The sequence below is a fragment of the Buteo buteo genome, chromosome 2 (assembly GCF_964188355.1).
Source record: "Buteo buteo chromosome 2, bButBut1.hap1.1, whole genome shotgun sequence".
NCBI classification, from domain to species: Eukaryota; Metazoa; Chordata; class Aves; order Accipitriformes; family Accipitridae; genus Buteo; species Buteo buteo.
In genome coordinates, this window is record NC_134172.1 from 19,915,860 (window position 1) to 19,935,072 (window position 19,213).

Below are 19,213 nucleotides of genomic sequence, written 5' to 3' on the forward strand. Positions count from 1 at the left end.
TAAAAGGAGGGTGTAGGGAATGAGGACAGAAAATAAATGCGCTGTGCACATTCAGTGGGGGAATCACTTCCACTTGGAATCACCAGGGGCTCACAGCAACAACCCAGGATAAAAGGAGCTGTGACTCTTCCAAAGAAATTCAATTCATTCAGCAACATACGAAAATCCATCATCAGTTCTTTAGTGTCATCTACTGACGTTCTATCTATACACTACCGCTGAATGTGAGAACAGAGGCAACCTGGACCCTATACCTAGTAAGTCTGAGAAAGCCTTTTGCCCTTTGCATGTATGCAAGTCACAAATGTTAATTCTAACAGCACTGATCAGCATGGCTGTGTACATGCATTTGCACTGGAATTCAAAACAGTACCAGAGAGAATAAAAAGATCATCTAAACATTTGGACACGAGACAGTATTTTGTCAGAAGAAAGTATTGTTGCACAGAGAGCTAGAAAGTGCTGACAAACTTTACAAGATCAGGCAAAGGAATAACTGAAGAAATGCAGCAATGTGAAGATACATTTTTCCAAAGAAAGCAGCTGCTACAGATTTTTAGTGTACATTTGGGGAAAGGAATTATAAAAAAGGAAGAACACAAACACAAAGATTCAGTGAGATGGCACTATGTGGCTACCTCTTGCTTGAACAGCATTCAGCATGGCAGACCTGTCAAACAAATCAAGCTCTTCAAGTTGTAAATGGCCATGGCACAGTATCAGTAAGCAACTAAGGCACTCTGAAGGATTTCAAGAGAAACTGTCCTTTAGAGCTTGCTTAGACCCCGAACAAAATCCCTTTTCTCAAACACAACCCATTCGGAAAAATGCATGAAACAGAAAGAAGACCAGGAAAATTAGAATTAATGGACATGAAAGCTGAGCAGTTTGATACGAGATATGAAACTCACACATCCCACATTCCTCTCGCACATTCTGAGTCTTCTTGTCCATATGGATAATACTTAGTACTTCAAGTGTTACTGCCAATTCTTATACAGGTCTCACATCTGTTTGGTAGTTAAAACAGGTGTCCCAGCTGGCAGCTAACATTATTTTCTGAGATTATTTTGGGTCTGTTACATGGAAATGATTATAAATCACATGAATAGAAGCCTGAACATCATCAAACCCAGGGATAAAGGTTCCAAAGGGACAAGAAAGCAAACAGTAGAAAAATCTGTAAAGGCAAAACTTTCCCAAACCTCAAAAAAACAAAGCCTTAACTCACATATGGCAGGAGATACAACCACACTCACAGTATCACCATGGAAAAATGTACTTACAATGGCTAATTCATGATATTCTAAACACTGTTCTTTCAACCAGTCTGACAATAAGCTGCTTTTCTGTAGTTTTTTTGAAACAGTTAACCATGATGCAGAGCACAGTGTTTACAAGAGTTACTACCCTCTTCCCACTGTAGTGAATTTAGCACTCATATATCATGTGAAATTGAAGAACTTCAATTTACCCAATGCAAAGATGCACAAACACAGAAGGAGGGATGAGAAGCAAAGGTTTTTTCCACAATCTTTTGAGTACCATGCAATACCAGTACATAAAATGTACATGTTTCTCGCTTAGTCCCCCACACTTCCAACGCCTTCAATCTGGTTTGCTAAGGAAAGAGAGATAGATAATCCATCTGCTTTTTGGTGGTTGTCTCCCCTGACCTAATAACCTGTGAATCTGCAGGCAAATTTCAAACCAGATTTAGCCAAAGGGTAGAAACCATTAGACTACTATGTCTCTACAAATTTTACCAAATTAGAGATTTGCGAGAAGATCCTACAGTACTTCTGCTGAATAGAGGAAAAGTTGCAGTGTGTACTCCAGCTTTTTAGATTCCAGAGGATAAGCACTGGAGAGAGCATTATCACAACCCTCCACATTGGGAAAAGCCTCAGTTAGGATCTGAGTGTTGCTGCACAAGGAAGAACCCAACCAGAAGACACACATCCTTAGACAAATAGGTTTCATTATTTCCGGAGCTCAAGAAGTCGCTTGTTTCTATGCTTATAACTTTGAAGTGCAGAAGTTCACACAGATCAAAGGGAAGACTTTTTGCATGTTTCTCCACAAAGCCCCTGTCCTGGCTCTGACTTCACCTCTCAGACCAGAAAGACAAGAAATTTGCCAATGCAAAGGAAAAGCCAAATGAGAAAGTAGCTGTTTTGTTGGATGCACAGAATTTTGAAATGGCATCTTTGGCATTTCAACAGAGCAAAACACAATATTCTACCATGAAATCACCACTTCTGCAAAGGTCATCGCTCTGTCACCATTATTTCCGAGTTACGGCCGAAGAGAGATAACTCAGGCTTAATCAGGAGATGTCAAGTGTGCATATCTGTTGTACAACATGGTATTTTAAATAAGCAATACAAATTATTACAGTTTTTGCACAGAAGCAGCACCTGTGTTCAAAACAACTCTGTTAGACAGTAAATGCCTGGAAGAGGGCCAAAGAAGTAATCTTTACTTTTGAATCTATGTAGCTAACACAGTAGTTAGCCATATCTGAAAACAGGTCTAGAGCACAAATAAAGCCACAGTAGGTACATTCAGCATCCACTGCACATGGAATAAAAACAGTATAGCATAACTTCATAAAGCCACAGTGAAATTGTTACATGAGTTGATTTCTTAATGCACAATGATAGTATGTCATGCCTTCAAATACGAATGAGATGTATCAGCTACATCCAGTTACTGCTACAGGAATATAACTAGAATTGAAGAATTTCAGGACCTTAAAGAAGACACTAAAAACTATCACATCAGCTCTTTGAAGCACATCTATTTGCTCTCCCATGTTGTGTGTGCAGCAGTGTGAATAATCAAGTAATTAGATAACTGACCTATCAAAAGGACCATTTTACAACTGAAGCACATAAATGAGAGGTGGTTGAGAATACTGCCTCTAAACAAACTATTGCAATCTTTCTAAAATAATGAGGCCCTAAACTGTTGAAACAGCAGAATTGCTTACATGAAATATTAATAATAAAGCAGTAAGACATGCTCAGAATTGATAATGCAACCAAGAAGCAAATGTACAATTAAGCAAATCACTTCACGGGAAATTTTCCATGCGGTTGAATCAGCTTTGGAGCACACATAAAAGCCACAAAGCAGGTAGGACAGTAGGGGCATTCCCTTCTGGCTCCAGTGAGCTCATGTGGTTGTATCGTTTCCTGGGGACAGACCTAGGATGGGTGGGGAGGAGGTGAGGCTGTGTAATACCACCACCCCTTCCTCCTGCAACATTAGCTGTGGGTGACACAGTGGCAGAGGTGCCACACAGCTGCCATCAAGGTGGGAGGTAACAGTCCAGCAAAAGATAGAGCCAGCCACAGCAAGAAATCTACTATGTTTCAGATGCCTTCCCTATAGTTTCCTGATAGAAAATGTTCACTTGAAAATGCAAATGTCCTAGTCGTTGTTCAGTGCAGGTAGAAAATTTTAGAAAAAGACAAAACCATTTACACCACAACAGGTATTTATCAGAATTTCCTATTTGAAATGGCCATTTACAAAGTGTTTCAGCAGACTTCAAGCTAGGTACATCTGCTCAGCCACTGCAAAGCAGTCCGCGCTGAAGCCTTGCTGGAGTGAACTAACACCATGTCATACTTCACTGTAAAAGGTTTGGAAACATGAAATAAGGAGTTGTATAAACTCTGAGCATTGTCTGTGTCCCGAAATAAGTAATTAAAGGCTATGTTTTGATTCACATGCTTTAACGCTAGCAAACAAGAACAAAAAACCTGTTAATGGTCAGGGCAAGTAATTGGAAAAAGCAAAGCAGTTAAGAAACCTTATGGTAAGCATTATCAATTCCCTCTTCTGTATATGTGTCATACATATACCCTCAATTTTATGAATTGTTGTGTACATACTACAGTTAAGAATTTAAACATTTAACATAAAAGCTGGAGGAAAGAGGAATATAAATGCAGCACTAGTACTTACCCTTATATCTCCATTTACAGCTCTGGAAGTGTGATTAAATGCATGTGCAGGATCTTTGTTGTAAACTTTAAGGAAAGATCGGTCTTGAATATTCCTGGAATCAAAAGAATCAGCAATGGTAACAGATGAAAGAAGTTTTATTTATTTTGTTGCCCGAAAGTTTCAGGTAACAGACAAACATAGTAGGTCTGCAGCTGACCTATAAGAAAAACCTAAATGCCATAATTTAGACACACACAAACAAACAAAAGCCTACTTTGATTCTCTTTCCCATGGGAAGTATTATTCTTTCACTACAACTCCACACCCATAAAAATTAGATAGTGTTAAGACTCTTTCAAGATCCTGCCATAGAGTGAAAACACTTTGAAGACAATAGAGCTTCAACATTTACATGGCACTCAAAAGGATTTAGTTAATATTTACATGTTTTATTGTGTACTCAGCCCACGTGAATTTTTGCTATTCTAAGAAGCAAGGATATCAAAAGAAAAGCAGTCTTTCTAACTGCAATTATTCTTGAGGCAATTCTAATTATCAGTTTGTTCACAAACCTGAAAAAAAATCCACAAAAGCTCAAAATTCAGTAGCAGATAAATCCTTCCTCTAAACTTTATCTATAATAAAGACAGGGTTTTTTTCAGGAAAAAATATGAATTACAAAAACAAATAAACATGCAAAAGTTTTGATGAAAGCTACCACAGAAATGGTTTAGATGGAAAGCCTTAAGAGAATATTTTTGTTTAATTAGGACCCAACACTTTGTCATTGATTAGTTCATTTTTCAACTACTACATTTACAAAAGAGTTAGATGACAGCAGTTTTCTGTTTCAAAACCTACCTTCCAATAATTTTATGTCTTAGACACTTGCACTGAGTTCTGCTGATTTCTTGTTCACATTTAATCAGTTGCAAAGCCTCCAATCTACGCTCACTTATGTCCTTTCAAAGCTACGATTCCTTTCATTTCCCAGTAGTGGTCTCTAGAGAATTTACTTACGCATGTGACTGAATTCCTTTCCTCCAGGTGCAGCTACAAGTCTAGTGAACCGATCGTAATCACTGGTATTATCATTTAAAAATGAAGGAAAGGATTCTTGGGCAGGTCCAATTTCTTTCTTACAATGTCATATTACAATCAGTGATTGCTTTGAATGGGTAGCTAGTCAGAACGTGTGCTGCTGTTGTAGATGTCAAGTAGTTATTAAAGACACGCCACAGCTTAAGAGACAGATCAGTGCCTTCTGTTTAAGAACTGGCTGATGAGAAGTTTAGTATTTATGAGTGTTTACTTGTAGACTGCATAGGAAAATAGCTACCTTGCGGCAAGTTCAAGTTCTTCAATTATTTATGGTAACATAAACTGTTTTCCATCTTGCAGACATGACCCTTTTGCTTTGAGACTTGCACTGGGAGTCTCAGTTACCATTTTCTGCCTCAGACTTGGAAATGTGTTCTTTTCGATACAAAGCAAGCTCTCTCATCTTCAGTTCAAGAAACAGTATATTATTCATTTAAATAAATTTTATCTGCTGTCTTTTCTGTCTGATGGCTATGAGATGGTACCTCAACTAACTTTAAAAGCGTTCTCTGTAAATATTTCTTGTAGAAACATGACACTTTAAAGTAAAACATTGCTGCAAGGCAAAGCACCAAAATACTCGGCATTTGATCTCTGAAGTGAATTCTATCTCACCTCATGTTGCTATTCAAAGATAAACATTACTGATAACAGGTATATATTACTGTACTTTTATTATTACCATTATTTGCACTACTGTAGCTCCCAGATGCCCTTGGCATGTTCAAAGGCCTCATTGATCTGTGTGTGCTGTATAAACACCCCAGGAATACAACCTCTTCACCAGCTTACAACATGAATAGAAGACACAAAAGACAACAGGATAGCTGCAGAAAGATAAGGGAACAGAAAGAAATGAGAACACCATAGTCTCTCAAGCCAGAGGAGCAATAAGCAGATCCTGGGACCACAGGCATGCTCGGAGTAGGCAGCGCAACAGAGAGAGCGGGAAGGAGACCAACACAGTGGCTTTGCGGATGTCTGCAGAGGACGCCTTCCAAGCATGTTAGAGGACTGCCCGAGAGCGAGCGTGAAGGCACTTGTTTGAAAATTAAAGACATGTAGAATGAAAGTTGCCATTATTCACTAAGTGGAAGCAGATGGCACTTGGTACTGAACAAGAAGTGAAAAGTAGTGTTGAAGTGGGCTTGGAGGAGCCCTCATAATGAAGACAAGTAGTTTATATTTAATGAGATGGAAAAGATACAGTCAGAGGACAAATGAAAAAAAAGCATGTGAAACAGCCTGCTTGTCAAACTAGGAGAATGATCTTTGTTGCTTCATTTGAATGGGTAAGAGCGAACCAGATTACCTGTGTTAACTGCCAAGAAAAGACCATTACAGCAGTTGCTATTAAAGAGCTGATGAATTAGCTGAGTGTTTTTTCACTACGTGGTGGGAAAGGAAAGGCTGCATCATAGGGACGTTATGCAGAAAAAAACCTGAAAACTACACTGGATGGAGAGCCCTGAACACTTTAAGAAAAGGACCAGGTTATGGGCTTAAGTAGAAAGATAGTGCTTTTTCCCCCGTGATTAAAAAAATAAAAGACAGACAAGGGGAAGGAATATGATAGCCTAATGAAGGACAACATAAGCTAGGCTGAAACTAACGGCCCATGAGACTATATTAAAAGAGGAGATCAAGATTTTAGTTTGGACAGAAGAGGTAGGATTCATGTCATCCAACTACAGGCATTCACAGGGAAGACATCAACAGCTAGGTTCTCTAGCATGTATAATTTATCAGACAATGTTATAGGATTAATCACAACCAGCTCAAAATGTGGAAGTAAAAATCTCCATTTGGTCGGATGAATCCCATCCTACCGGAGAGACAGAAAAATAAATGGAAGATTCAACCAGGTAGTTGATAATTCAACTAATCCACAGGGATAAGATGATGGAGACAGGTAAAGCCAAGGAAAAGGACGGAGGACAAAGCCCTGAAAAAACAGAACAGAAAATCAATGTTTGAGAAGATGACATCTCATGTGGTACCTGAAAGGAGAGAAGAGAGACAGGAAGAAATCAGGAAAGACCAGCCATTGATACAAAGGGAGATAAAAGTTTCAAGAAGAAAACATTGTCAGTACATGAGACATCCGAGAGAAAAAAGGAGTTCACAAAAGCTGGCCATTTGGTGACTTTGACAGCTGCAATGGAACAGTAGGGAACAAAAGACAAGTTGGAATTAGAAGAATAAAACCCCAGACAAGTTGGAAATGGGTCTAGGACAGAATTAGAAGAGTAAAACTCCAGTCAACAGTTGTAGTGACTGCTCAGCACAAGAGAAAAAGGTGATGGGGTGGGAAGTGGAAATGTATGTTGTGTTCAGGGACAGTTTTGTTGGGAGGCACAGAAACATGTTTGCAATGTAAGAGTAGGCACTTTAATAGAGCAATAAATTAATAAAAAGACAAAGCAAGGGATGCAAGGCACAGAGGAATGTGAGACAGCCTCTGAGGGAGGTGGTGAGCTTAAAGAGTTGACTGAAACACCTGTATTTAAGACAAGGAAGAAAGAAGAGAATTGAAGAAGACACAGCAAGCAAAGGACAGAAAAATGATACTTCATTTCATCTGTTCTCTGAGGGATGACACTGGCAAGACCTTGTGAAGAGTAAGGAACAGAAATGGAGAAATTGTTGTGGAAATTATTCAAAGGTGGTGAAAATGCAGCTGGTAGTGCATGCTTTGGACTCCATTAAGCTGGAATTGCTGAGGTTTCCTTAGTGAGAATGGTGGCAGAACTGAAGGAGGGAATTTTGTTATGGAGGAAGTCAGCTGGGTTGTGGGATTTCCTCTAGAAATGCTCTACAATACAGGCATAGGAACAGAGGAAGCAGATGTTGGGACCGAGCCAGGCCTGAGGCTGGCAGAGCGACGCCTGCAATGGGAGCAAGGGAAAAAAAGGTGGCGTGGTATTAAGATAATCAACAACCACATTCTCAGGAGCAGGGAGGAGATGAAGTCATAAACTGTTAGTCTGAAACTTGAGGGAAGATGGAGGGATAAAGTGAGAGAAAAGGAGCCAATAGGCCAGATGATGGTTGGCAATAATGCACCTGGCAACAGAGACATAGTAAGCCCTATCTTGAATTAATCGGTGGATCCGATCTTGTGAATAGACTGTTTGATGTATAAGAAACTTGAATACATGATGAATGATGATGATGCAAAAAATCAGATGGGTCTTAACATAGGCATTACAGTGGCCAAACAGGGGTGTGGGAGTCTGTAAAGCCAGGAAGATTAAATAAAAAACAAACCAGAAAGTGAAGTCCATGAGGCTGGCTAATGACAAGACACTGGATAGACAGCCTGAGGAGAGCAAGACAGAGGTGAGAAAATGGACTGCGGTGCTGTTCAAAAACTAAGAAGAGGAATGGGGGAATTGGAAGTGGCAAGGCTAGAAAAGCTCCAACTTGCTCTTTTAACTACAATGTGATATGGAGAAACACCTGAGCCACAGGATCTCCAGAAGAAACAAGGCAGCAGTGGACAGTACACGTCTCTTACTTTCACATCATTTCCCTGCACTAATGGCAGACTGGCAGAGAGGAAACACCTTTTCTGCTTTCTCCTTCATCTTGTTATGCTCCTCTGTCCATTCTTTTTAACATGTAACTTCCTATGAAAAGGATGGCACAAAGGCCTGCCATATTTCCATGCAGAGCTTTACAGAGTGTAACATGTCTGACGTGTGCCTGAGAGCTTTGTTGCTGCGTGATTTGGGACTTTCTAGGGACCTTGAGAACCTGATCCTTCTGCTCAAAGTGCACAGACAACAGGACTGAAGGAATATGATTTATTATGCAGCTGCACTCCCTCGAAATAAAGGATGGAACGGTGCACCCAGATGTTAGTCAGATCATTTATTGACCAAGTTCTGAATTAGTGAAGGGAAATGACTGCATTAGTTGCTGCATCCTGACATAAACCAGGAAGGTGGTGGGGCTGCTGCAGCAGCGGTCACCAGTGCCACAGACCTTTGGCAGTGTTAGATGATGCAGAACTGGCACTGTTGTGAGGACACTGGTGACATTCATATCGGTAACTTTAAGCTCACAAGGATCAGGCTTTGCACTACCAGCAAAGAAAAAAACAGTTTTTCCGTAAATGTTTATTTTGTGTTGCGTATTTTAAATATTTATGTCTCAGTTAAAATTCAATAAAATATTAAATATGTGAACTTGCATGTATTATATGAATATTTGAACAAGGTATGCCATTTATCAATGGCTTGTGCAACAGATATTGCACCTACAGCTGCAGGCAGTGTCAGACCAGACCTCCCATATTACTCAGATACCACTGAACATGCCTTTATGTGTCAGGCCACTATCTGTCAGATACTTATCAACTCCACTCCTTTTTATTCTGTAAGTGCACTACAAAAAAACCAAAACAAACAAAAAAAAACCAAACAAAAAAACAACAGCTGTAATTCTGTGTTTACTTACCTCACATCACACAATTCATAGTATATGTTTCTGCTCTCATCCTTGATGTAAATGGCCACACTGGGCGATTCCAGCATTTTCATTGTCAGCTGCTGGGGGAAGGCACTTACAAAAAGGGCACGAATTGTGTCTGTGCTTGTGATTTCATTCGGCATCCTCAACTGCTTTGTTTCATCTCCATACTGAAGATATAAAACACCTACAAGCAAAATATAATAGCAAGTTACATATTCTTAAGTGCACAGTAATGATCTGGGCTTCAAAGTCCATGTGGAACACAGACCAAGCCCATAATGAGAAGAGAAAAATCAGCTCACATTCCTTACTTGTAAAGCACATACAACATTTTCCTTTTCAACACAGTATTGGAACAGAGCATAGAACAGTGATATGGTTGTGCCTTGATAAATATGCTTGTCCCAGTGCTGCACTTTGCTGAGAAGCCTTTTACTGTTCTTCAGTTAGATAAATCAGAAGTTTACCTTAAGAAGGCTAATGGAAAATCCCAAACACACCAAGTCTGCTCTGCAGTGGAAGGTGTTGGTAAATCACAAGGTACTTTTTTTTTTCAAGCAATTGAGGAAGCAGTTTATCCATTTATAGCACCCAGTTTTTCTTAAACATAAATTTTGTATTTTAGCTTCATACTTACCCAACAAACCCTGCCAAAAACAGATTTCCATTTTAGCACTAGGAATTTTATATTCACAATTCAATTTGCTGGCATTATATAGTATAAAGCTCCAGGTGAAACACCTAGCAGGAGTAAAACTGGGGTCTCACAAAAAAACGGGAGCAATTTTGGATCCTTTCAGTTTCACAGCACTGTTAATAGCCATCTTTAGCACTCAGAGAGAAACATGAGTAATCTTAGATGCTGAATTGCAAAATACAGACATTCTTATTCACTCAGGACAAGAAGAACACCATTCTGATATAGCTAACTCTCTACTTTCAGGGAATGGGAGGCTCTGAGAGGCTCAATAATGGAAAAAACATGGATAACACAGACCAGGGACTCAGTGAAAGGATACTAAATACCTTTTCCACAATGCCTGTGTTGCCCCTGCCAGGGCTGTGCTGACTTCCCCATAATCAGCAGGTGCGTGAACTCCACTGGCCAGTACTGCACAAGTGTGACTTATTAGCTTTGCTACAGCCCAGTCCCGTGCCATCCCAAGCTACAAAGCCCTCCAAGGACTGAAGCACTGAGAAGAGCCATCTCAATCAACAGCAGAAATCAGACTGGGGTTCATTAGCTCTGACCATGCTGGGCCTGGCTCCTAAAGACCACCAAAAGGTCTTCTCATAAGCATCTCCAATGTGGGAAGGCTTATTCGGACCTGCACAGCAGGAAAAAGGCTGCACAGGACTGCAACCAGACTAAGAAACTTCCTGGGATCCACAGCACTAGGGAGCAGATACAGAGGCAAATGCTCAGCTGAACTACTTTGGTTACAGAGGAAACGGGAACTGGTAAGCCCAGCTGAGCATACGTATCCAATCCATACCCAAGGCATGGATGTCCTGCCTGAGCATGGATCACTAAAAGCACACTGTGCTCTTTCTGAGCCATCTCAGGTGTCTGTACAACACTGCATTGTGCCAGGAAGAAACACCTTTACTCTCTTGCTATTTGTAAGAGATGGAGCAGGTATAGCTTCTGCAGTGGTGTAAAAACACAATAAAATGGCAGATCACAGAATCACAGAATGGTTGAAGTTGGAAGGCACCTCTGGAAGTCGTCTGGTCCAACCTCCCCACTCAAGCAGGGACACCTACACTACAGCCACTTCCCCAGGATGGTGTCCAGACAGCTTTTGAGTATCTCCAAGGAGGGATACTCCACAACCTCCCTGGGAAACCTGTGCCAGTGCTTGGTCACTCTCACAGTGAAGAAGTGTTTCCTGATGTTCAGAGGGAACCTCACATGTTTCAGTTGGTGCCCATTGCCTCTGGTCCTGTCACTGGGCATCACTGAAAAGAGCCTGGCTCTGTCTTCTTTGCACCCTCCCTTCAGGTACTTTTTATACATTGCTGAGATCCCTCCTCTTGAGCCTTCTCTTCCCTAGGATGAACAGTCCCAGCTCTCTCAGCCTTTCCTCGTAGCAGAGATGCTCCAACCGAGTTAATCATCCTTGTGGCCTTTCATTGGACTCCCTCCAGTATGTCCATGTCTCCCTTATACCAAGGAGCCCAGAACTGGACACAGCACTCCAGGTGTGGCCTCACCAGCGCTGAGTAGAGGGGAAGGATCACCTCCCGCGACCTGCTGGCAATACTTTGTCTAATGCAGCCCAAGATACCATTGGCCTTCTTTGCCACAAGGGCACCTTGCTGGCTCACGTTCAGCTTGGTGTCCACCAGGATCCCCAGATCCTTTTCTGCCAAGCTGCCTTCCAGCTCAGGAGCCCCCGAGGTATATTGGTGCATCCACTTTGCAGACATTTAGCAGCCCAGAATGAGATGGAGGAGGAAAAATGTACAGACAGTAAAATTACTACTGAAGTTTGTATTTCCACCAGCTGTCTGAGAGGTACTGCTACAGCTAAATGCTTTGTAAGCGGCTCAAAAGTTATCTAGTCATTGGAAACTATTTGGAAAAGGAAAACAATACCAGATCTGGTCAAGAATTAGTGATTACAGAAACATCTACATTTGAATTCACTGCAGCTCATGTAGATAAACAATTAAGGCAGTTTTACATCACCCAGTTTGGATGTTGCTAGTAACACAATGGTAGAAGGACAGCTGAACTAACTGCTGAAATCTTTATTACATTTTCAGGCAGACTTTGGGGCCTGAGCAGATTCTGTGCTGCCATGCCTTTGCATCTACCAATAACCAACACAGGTAGGGTAAACCTAGACAGAGTATTTTACACAAACTGAATTCACCACAATAATTGCAGTGTAGATGCACTGTATGTTATTCTCCCATGGCCAACACAAACAGGAGGATTGGTAACACAAAGTCCTCAATGCAGTTACCTCCAGTCATCATCAAATTTCAGCAAATCACAAAACTTAGATGGTAACTCAGTGATTCTCACTTGAAAGTCATTAGCAATGGGATGGGCAGTTTATGGTGCTGAGATACAAACACTGAGCAAAAGCAATGGGAAAAGCTAAGGTTCTAGAATACAAAGGCATTTAATGAAAAGAAGAGAAGGCATTTTAATCTATGATGAGCTCTCTTTCCCCTTAGTCTTTAGCATTTTTGTCCCTATGTTGTCCATAATAGTTACAGAGGAATGAACACATACACAGTCAGATGTTCCTACAATCAGTGGGGAGATAATTGTGCTTGCACTTAGGGAAGGAAGATGTTAACTTTTCTGAATACTAAACAGACTGCTCAACATTACCTAACCATTACTTAATATTAGGCTGCTTTTATGGAGCTGTTAACATAATTTTCCTACTATTATCAAGAGCTGATACTTTTTCTTTCATTAAGATTGCAATCAGACCCTTTATGAATCCTACTACAAACTTCCATTTTCCTTTGGCTAGAAAACTTGTTTCAGACTGAAAAGTAACTAGGTTTTCTTTCAAAGATTGAGGAGAATTTTACTAAAAATTTTATTTTTAATGCAAATATTTAGACAGTTATTAAACTATTTTTCCTTTTTTTTATTTTTCATTTTAATTTGAGACACCATTTATTTCTTTATGTTCTTCTAGGTAAAATTGGCTTTTTAGTGCTCATTCAAATATTCTATGCAGCTAAACGTTCTTTAGAATTTTAGTACACATGCTTTTAATGATTGCATTTATTTCACTGTTCCAAGATGTACAAAAACATATTCAGTTTTGATGATAGCTTTCAGTTCTTAGGAAGAACATAAGGAACCTTCTATATTTTGGCATTTGAAACTTTCTTGGATTAAGTGGCAAAAAAATGATTTTTTGGCTAAAAATACAGACTTTGTGTATTAGCTTTGCAGTTGTGCGTGAATCTCTTTTCTGCCCACTTTAAAAGTTAGTGCAGAATGCAGAAAATGCTTGTTTTGCATTTCAGGCCACTAAAAACATGCTGAATATTGAGCTACCGAAACGATTAACACAAAAGAAATGGTAAAGTTGAAAAATCTTCCGTATATACAAGTCTAAATAATTTCAGAACTCTCTTGACTCTGCCTGTCTTCTAATACTCCCACAAAATATTGATCCAAAACAAAATTAAAGTTGTCTTTGGGTCTTGGATTTTCAAAGCAAATATGCATGTTATCCAAAAAGATCATGCCTTAAAAGCTTTAACATACAACTCAGAGAAATGTTTTGGCCACCATCTCACTGTAAAGGGAAAAGACATTTTCAAAGGCACAATAAATTCTTTTTTCCTTACTCTCCCTTAAATCAGAAGCCCTTAAAAAAACCCTACTGCCTTTCATCTTGAGTTGCCTGATCCGTATCATGATATAGCAATGCTTTAGGGCATTTCCTATTTGACAAAACTAACTGCTCACTTCTAAAAATCCTGTTTCAGCATGACAGAATAAAGAGACTCAAAATCCATTATTTTAGGTCATTGACATTATTTTTCTTCCAAACATTGCCCAGCTGAAACTCTGAACATCAGCAATACTGACCAGCCCAACTTCATGGAAGCTGCTGGAGCTCTGAGGTTTGTTTTACCTTCAGCTAAAAAATTAATCCCATGGAGAATTAAAGGAAGAAGAAATAGAATATAACTCAGGCATGACTTTTGTCAGGGCACAGCACATATGCCAGCAAAGCCGCTGGAAAGAAAGTTAAACACAACAGATGTTAATGTCTCCATGTACCCTGGAGTCCCTCTTGCACTTATGCTTCTCTTTTACAATGGATTTACCTGAAACATGAAGATTGTGCCAAGTTTTATAAAACATAAAACAAACAGGACTGTGAAATGCCCTGCAACTCCAGGAAAACAGGTATGAAGATCAGTGTGAGCGAGGAAACTACACCATGCAACCGTTTTGAAAGTGCCAGTCAGACAACACTGTGGCTACCACTTCTAGATGCTGCCAGCCCAGGGCTTTCCTACAGCTACAAGGCAAACTGGGATGTTAAGCTTTCCCCTTCATCATGCTGGTATAACTTAGTTTCAGAAATACCTCTGGAATTTCTGATCATTCTTCACCCTATGGGCAACAAGCCATGGCATTAAACATAAGCCATAGGAGAAAACATTTACATGTAAGCCAGGGCTCAGAAACTTAAACCTCTTTACAAATTGCTTCACAACATTCCTGTCAACAGAAAGGTATGTTTTATAGTAGGGGAAATTAAACACCCGAGAGGTGAAAGGACATGTTCAAAGAAAAGTTTACAAGCATAAAACCCAGACCTGATGATGATCATGCAAACACACCACATGACCACCCTTCCCTTCCCTGCATACAGAGCTCTTTCAAAAACGAAAGACTTTCTGCTCCCCCTTTACCAAGAGTCAGTGACAGAAGGACTTGCAAAATATTTCATCATTTCTCTCAGGGATGGTCTACATGAAAAGCAACACAGTGCAATGAAAGATGCACTGTTAACCTGATTTATATAGGCAGTGCCTCTCACACAAGCTGAATCCATCAGCGCTGGGTTTAGAGGGAGCCTGGAGCAGCCATTCTGCGCCTTTAGTCCAGCTAGCACAGCTTTGAGAACTGCCCATGCTGCGGCTGCAGCTCACACAGACGCACCAGATGCTCGGCAAGGTGCTCAGCTCAGATACCGCTGCTGGGCAGCAAAACCCACTTGACAGCTGAGGACGTGCCCACACGGTGTAAGGGTGAACCATACCTGAAGTCGGGGTCTAGGCTGGCTTTAGAGCAAGAAGATGCACAGCCAAAATGGCTCAGCAGTGTACTGGTAAGAGCATAACTCCTTAGTTACAACTGGTAAAGGTTTACTCCTTATGGCAAAAGCTAATGTTATGCAGGCAGCATGACACCACCAGCTCACATCTCAGCACCTCCATCTAATACACAGTGCTGACCTAACCCTGACTAAGCACCATGTTATCATGGTTACATTGCTAACAGTGATCTCAGTGCTGGGCAGCTTAGACGCTTAGAAGAGCCTTAATCACAACTCACTTGCTTTACAGAACAGGAATTACCCTTACAAATGGGTTATTTAAGAGAGAAAAACTTGACGCATACAACAGCAAAGAAAAGTTAAATACCTGATAAATCAAGAATAAGTTAACAAACATGATTGAGTCATCTTCTGTGACCTTTACAAATATCAGTTAATTCTCACACAAAATGGATTTTAAGTGGCAAAATACTGGTAGTCACATAATCCTCTCATAATTCTCTTCTCATAATGAAGAAGAGAAAACTGAGGCAGAGGAGTTAAATAACTTCCAGTGAGGAAAAGCAGTGAGAACTGCCAGAAGAGTTAAATAACTCCTCAGTGTTATGAAATAAAATACAGACAAAGCTTAAATTGGAGTTCATGAGTTTCTTTCCTGTGAAGCTACAGGACATTCTCTGTAAAGGCAAGACATCTTGCAAGTGTCTGGACTGAAAAATCTTACTGACATTTGGCAACATCCATGAGCTCCCGTCTGAAGAGAAGTATTAACTGATGACAGTATCTGTATTTGGCTGATGTTGGATGCTTGGGTGCTGGAGCATTGAAACCTTCCCACAGAACCAGAAATCACTGGTATGAACAAAGCACTGCTACTCTCTTCTGACCTAGCCACTCTATGTATCCTCTGGAAATTTCATGTCCAATTTGAAAATTTCAAGTAATTAGTAAAGCTGGTTAGACTAGAGCAATCAAAACCTGGATGCATTGGGAGGTCTGGAATTTCTTTAAATCAAAGGTGCAAAGCTAGGTATAACTAAAACATGGGGAAAATACACACAGGAGGCCTTCAGACCTTGTTGGGTGAATAATAACATCAAAAAAGTATATCAGGAATCAGTACAGGATATAAGAGGAATGGAAAATTAGACAAACTAGCAAAGAAAGCTGTATCTTCAGGTGAAGAAATATAGAGTACATGGTGAGGAAAAGCAGCGAGAACTGCCAGAAATCAAGCTGAGCTATGTTTGGTAAAGTAAATTAAGTAACGAAATGTTGAGTCAGAGGTTGGTAAAGTTTTCATTACATTTGTTTCACTCTTTACCTAACCACCAGTTAACAGTATCTTTTTGAGATGATGGACAATCTTTGTCTTTGCATGCTGGTTTAGCTTGATCTTCCACCACATGTCCATTGAGTCACTGGCTCTGCACTTTCCCTTACGCTGAAGTCAGCAGTAATGCCAAGCAAAAGTAAGAAAATGCTCCCTTGTTTCCCCCTCATATTTATGTCGAATCGTTAGTTGAGACTTGCATCAGTTTTAAAAACTAAGTATAACTTCTAAAATCTTGAGGACAGCTATTTTTGTTGGGACACTTCAGGACAATCCAGGGGGTATCACAGTAGAAACAGCCAAGCATTTCCTCAAAATCCAATTTACAATTATTTTTTTTTTTAATCAAAATGCCAAGATACCTCCAATTTTTTTTTGATTTTTATTTGACAAAATTGTAATAAATAAGACTGTAAAGGTGGCATAGGCCCATATTGTTCTCTGCTCCGCCTGCCCTCCCCTCCCCACCCCTGGCTATCAGATAAAGAGAGATAACACATAGTTGGTGTCCTTATCACCAAATTCTGCAAAAGTTATGTAGACACAAGTTTATTACAGTAACAACTCTTGCAGTGTGGAAGAAATTCCTCAATATGCAGTTCTCACTTTCCACACCCTCAAGACTTGACTCTCCTATTTTACCACACACAGTTTCAACTAGTCTGTCATTGCCATGATCCTTGTATTTCCAGCCTGAAGCTCTCATACTAGCTGCCATTAGCTAATCCCTGTCCTCCAGATTCAGAAAATGTCTGTAAGTATCCTTACCTGTCTTCAAGTACTAAGAGAATCAAAACATAGATCTTTTAATGAAATAAAAACAATTACTTATTTTATATATTTTTTTTTCCAGAATAGCCTGAAGAGTTTTGCTCAAGGTATTAAGTTGTTTGATAACAATTTCAGTGAAAACAGGAACTGTTTAATTTAGTCCAGTAGTAATTCTTACTGCTATTTCATCCTTTTCTGTTGTATACAGTGACTTGCTGTAATTCTGCCATAAATTTGTTATGCAATGAAAAAACACATGGAAAATTCAGTAGTTACATAAAATTTATACCAAAGTGTTATGAGAAATAAAAAGCTTTAACTGTCACTCAAATACTAGCACTTTTCTACAAACGGATACACTTAGCTGGCTAAGAAGAAAAAACAAAAACCAAAAAAAGAAAATGGACAACTTTTTTTTACCTAAAGAAAAACTGGTATTTGTCCTATCTGACTGCAGATAAAATCTGTGAAATAGCCTATCGCCAAAAGACAACTTTGTCCTTATACCTATGTCAGCAAGTCCATCATGTGTAGACAGTTACTTCCATCATCTAGAGAGTCTGAGGGAACATTTCAGTTTAACCCAGTTCCCCAGTGGAAAACAATGTTCTGGCAGGATGACTTTTGGACAATAATCGCATCTATAGCCTTGCTCTTGCCAGAATAGCCCAACTGACCAGCAAGATGACTTTTTCATATCCCTAACTGACAAAACAATGCCAGTAAACTTGGATGAATACAAAAATCCTATGATACTTAATGACAAAATATAAAAAAATGACAACTGAACAACTCAGTAAGATGAAGTAGAAATTTCATGTGTACCAGAGCTATTTTTCAGAGGGCCCAAAGTCTCTGCCATGCTGCATTTACTCCAGTTCACATTCACCAATTTAGCATAGTAAAATCAGAGAACTACACAGGAACAGGCACAGAACATGCCTACGCAGGGTCTTGCAGCTGTGCTGCTTTGGCCCACCAGAAGCTGAGCCCCTGACCTCTGAAGAAGCCAGTAAGCCACGGCCAGCTGTCTCCCAGCCAAAGGTACCACGCTGACTAGTAGAATTTCAGAGGATGTGTCTGCCAAAGACTACGTAGACATGTTAAGCATTTACGGACACTGTAAGCAAGTATTTTACACAGGGGCATTTTTGTTAGTAACTTTTAAAGGGGCAATAGCAAAAAGACAAGAGAACCTCAATTAAATTTCTTGGAATACGTATTCTTCCTCTTGAATAAACACAGAGAGAGATCGATCTTACCCAGTTGTATTTCCTTCCTATATAAATCAGCTGTATCAAACACACATTACTTGACTGGTGACTATTTTTACAAACCCTGTTTTTAGTACTAAACCATGTAGAAGTGATGCGTTCCAAGGGCAGAATGTGACCATTTTAATACTCCATAGCCATGGAGCATTAAAGACACGTAAGCCATGCATAACTTTGTAGTCTTGCTCCATCTACCACATTTTCTGTATTTACTTAGGAATTCTCAATACTTCTGGCATTATTTCATTTCTAAAGAGCTCGCTACTGTCAGTAGCAAGTTTAGAGGTTGAGCCATCAGCATGTAAAAGCACAGCTGGTTACAGCATCACACCAGAACTCCACCTACATGGGCTCTAACAAGCAGCTTGACTTTTTGTTAAGTCATTAAGGCCTACATTAAGCAGGATCTTGGACCTGTGACCTTAGTTATAGCATGGTTAAGGAGAAGAATGCCAAGAGGCCATTTGCTGGGCGCACTCCAGTTTATCATTATCTCTTTTGCACTGGGGAGC

General features: G+C 40.0%; 1 protein-coding gene across 16 annotated transcripts in view; it reads right to left on the reverse strand.

Annotated features, from left to right (window-relative positions):
- KIAA1217 (KIAA1217 ortholog) overlaps positions 1 to 19,213 on the reverse strand; it is a 245,569-nt gene that overhangs the window by 75,725 nt on the left and 150,631 nt on the right. For all 16 annotated transcript variants that reach the window (XR_012653117.1, XR_012653116.1, XM_075047573.1 and 13 more), the window contains 2 exons: positions 9,526 to 9,724; positions 3,979 to 4,072 (listed from right to left, as the gene is read on the reverse strand). Coding sequence is in view for 14 of the 16 variants with exons in the window: in XM_075047573.1 (XP_074903674.1) it covers positions 3,979 to 4,072; positions 9,526 to 9,724 (293 nt within the window). In the remaining 2 variants the exon portion in view is untranslated. The remainder of the gene's footprint in view (positions 1 to 3,978; positions 4,073 to 9,525; positions 9,725 to 19,213) is intronic.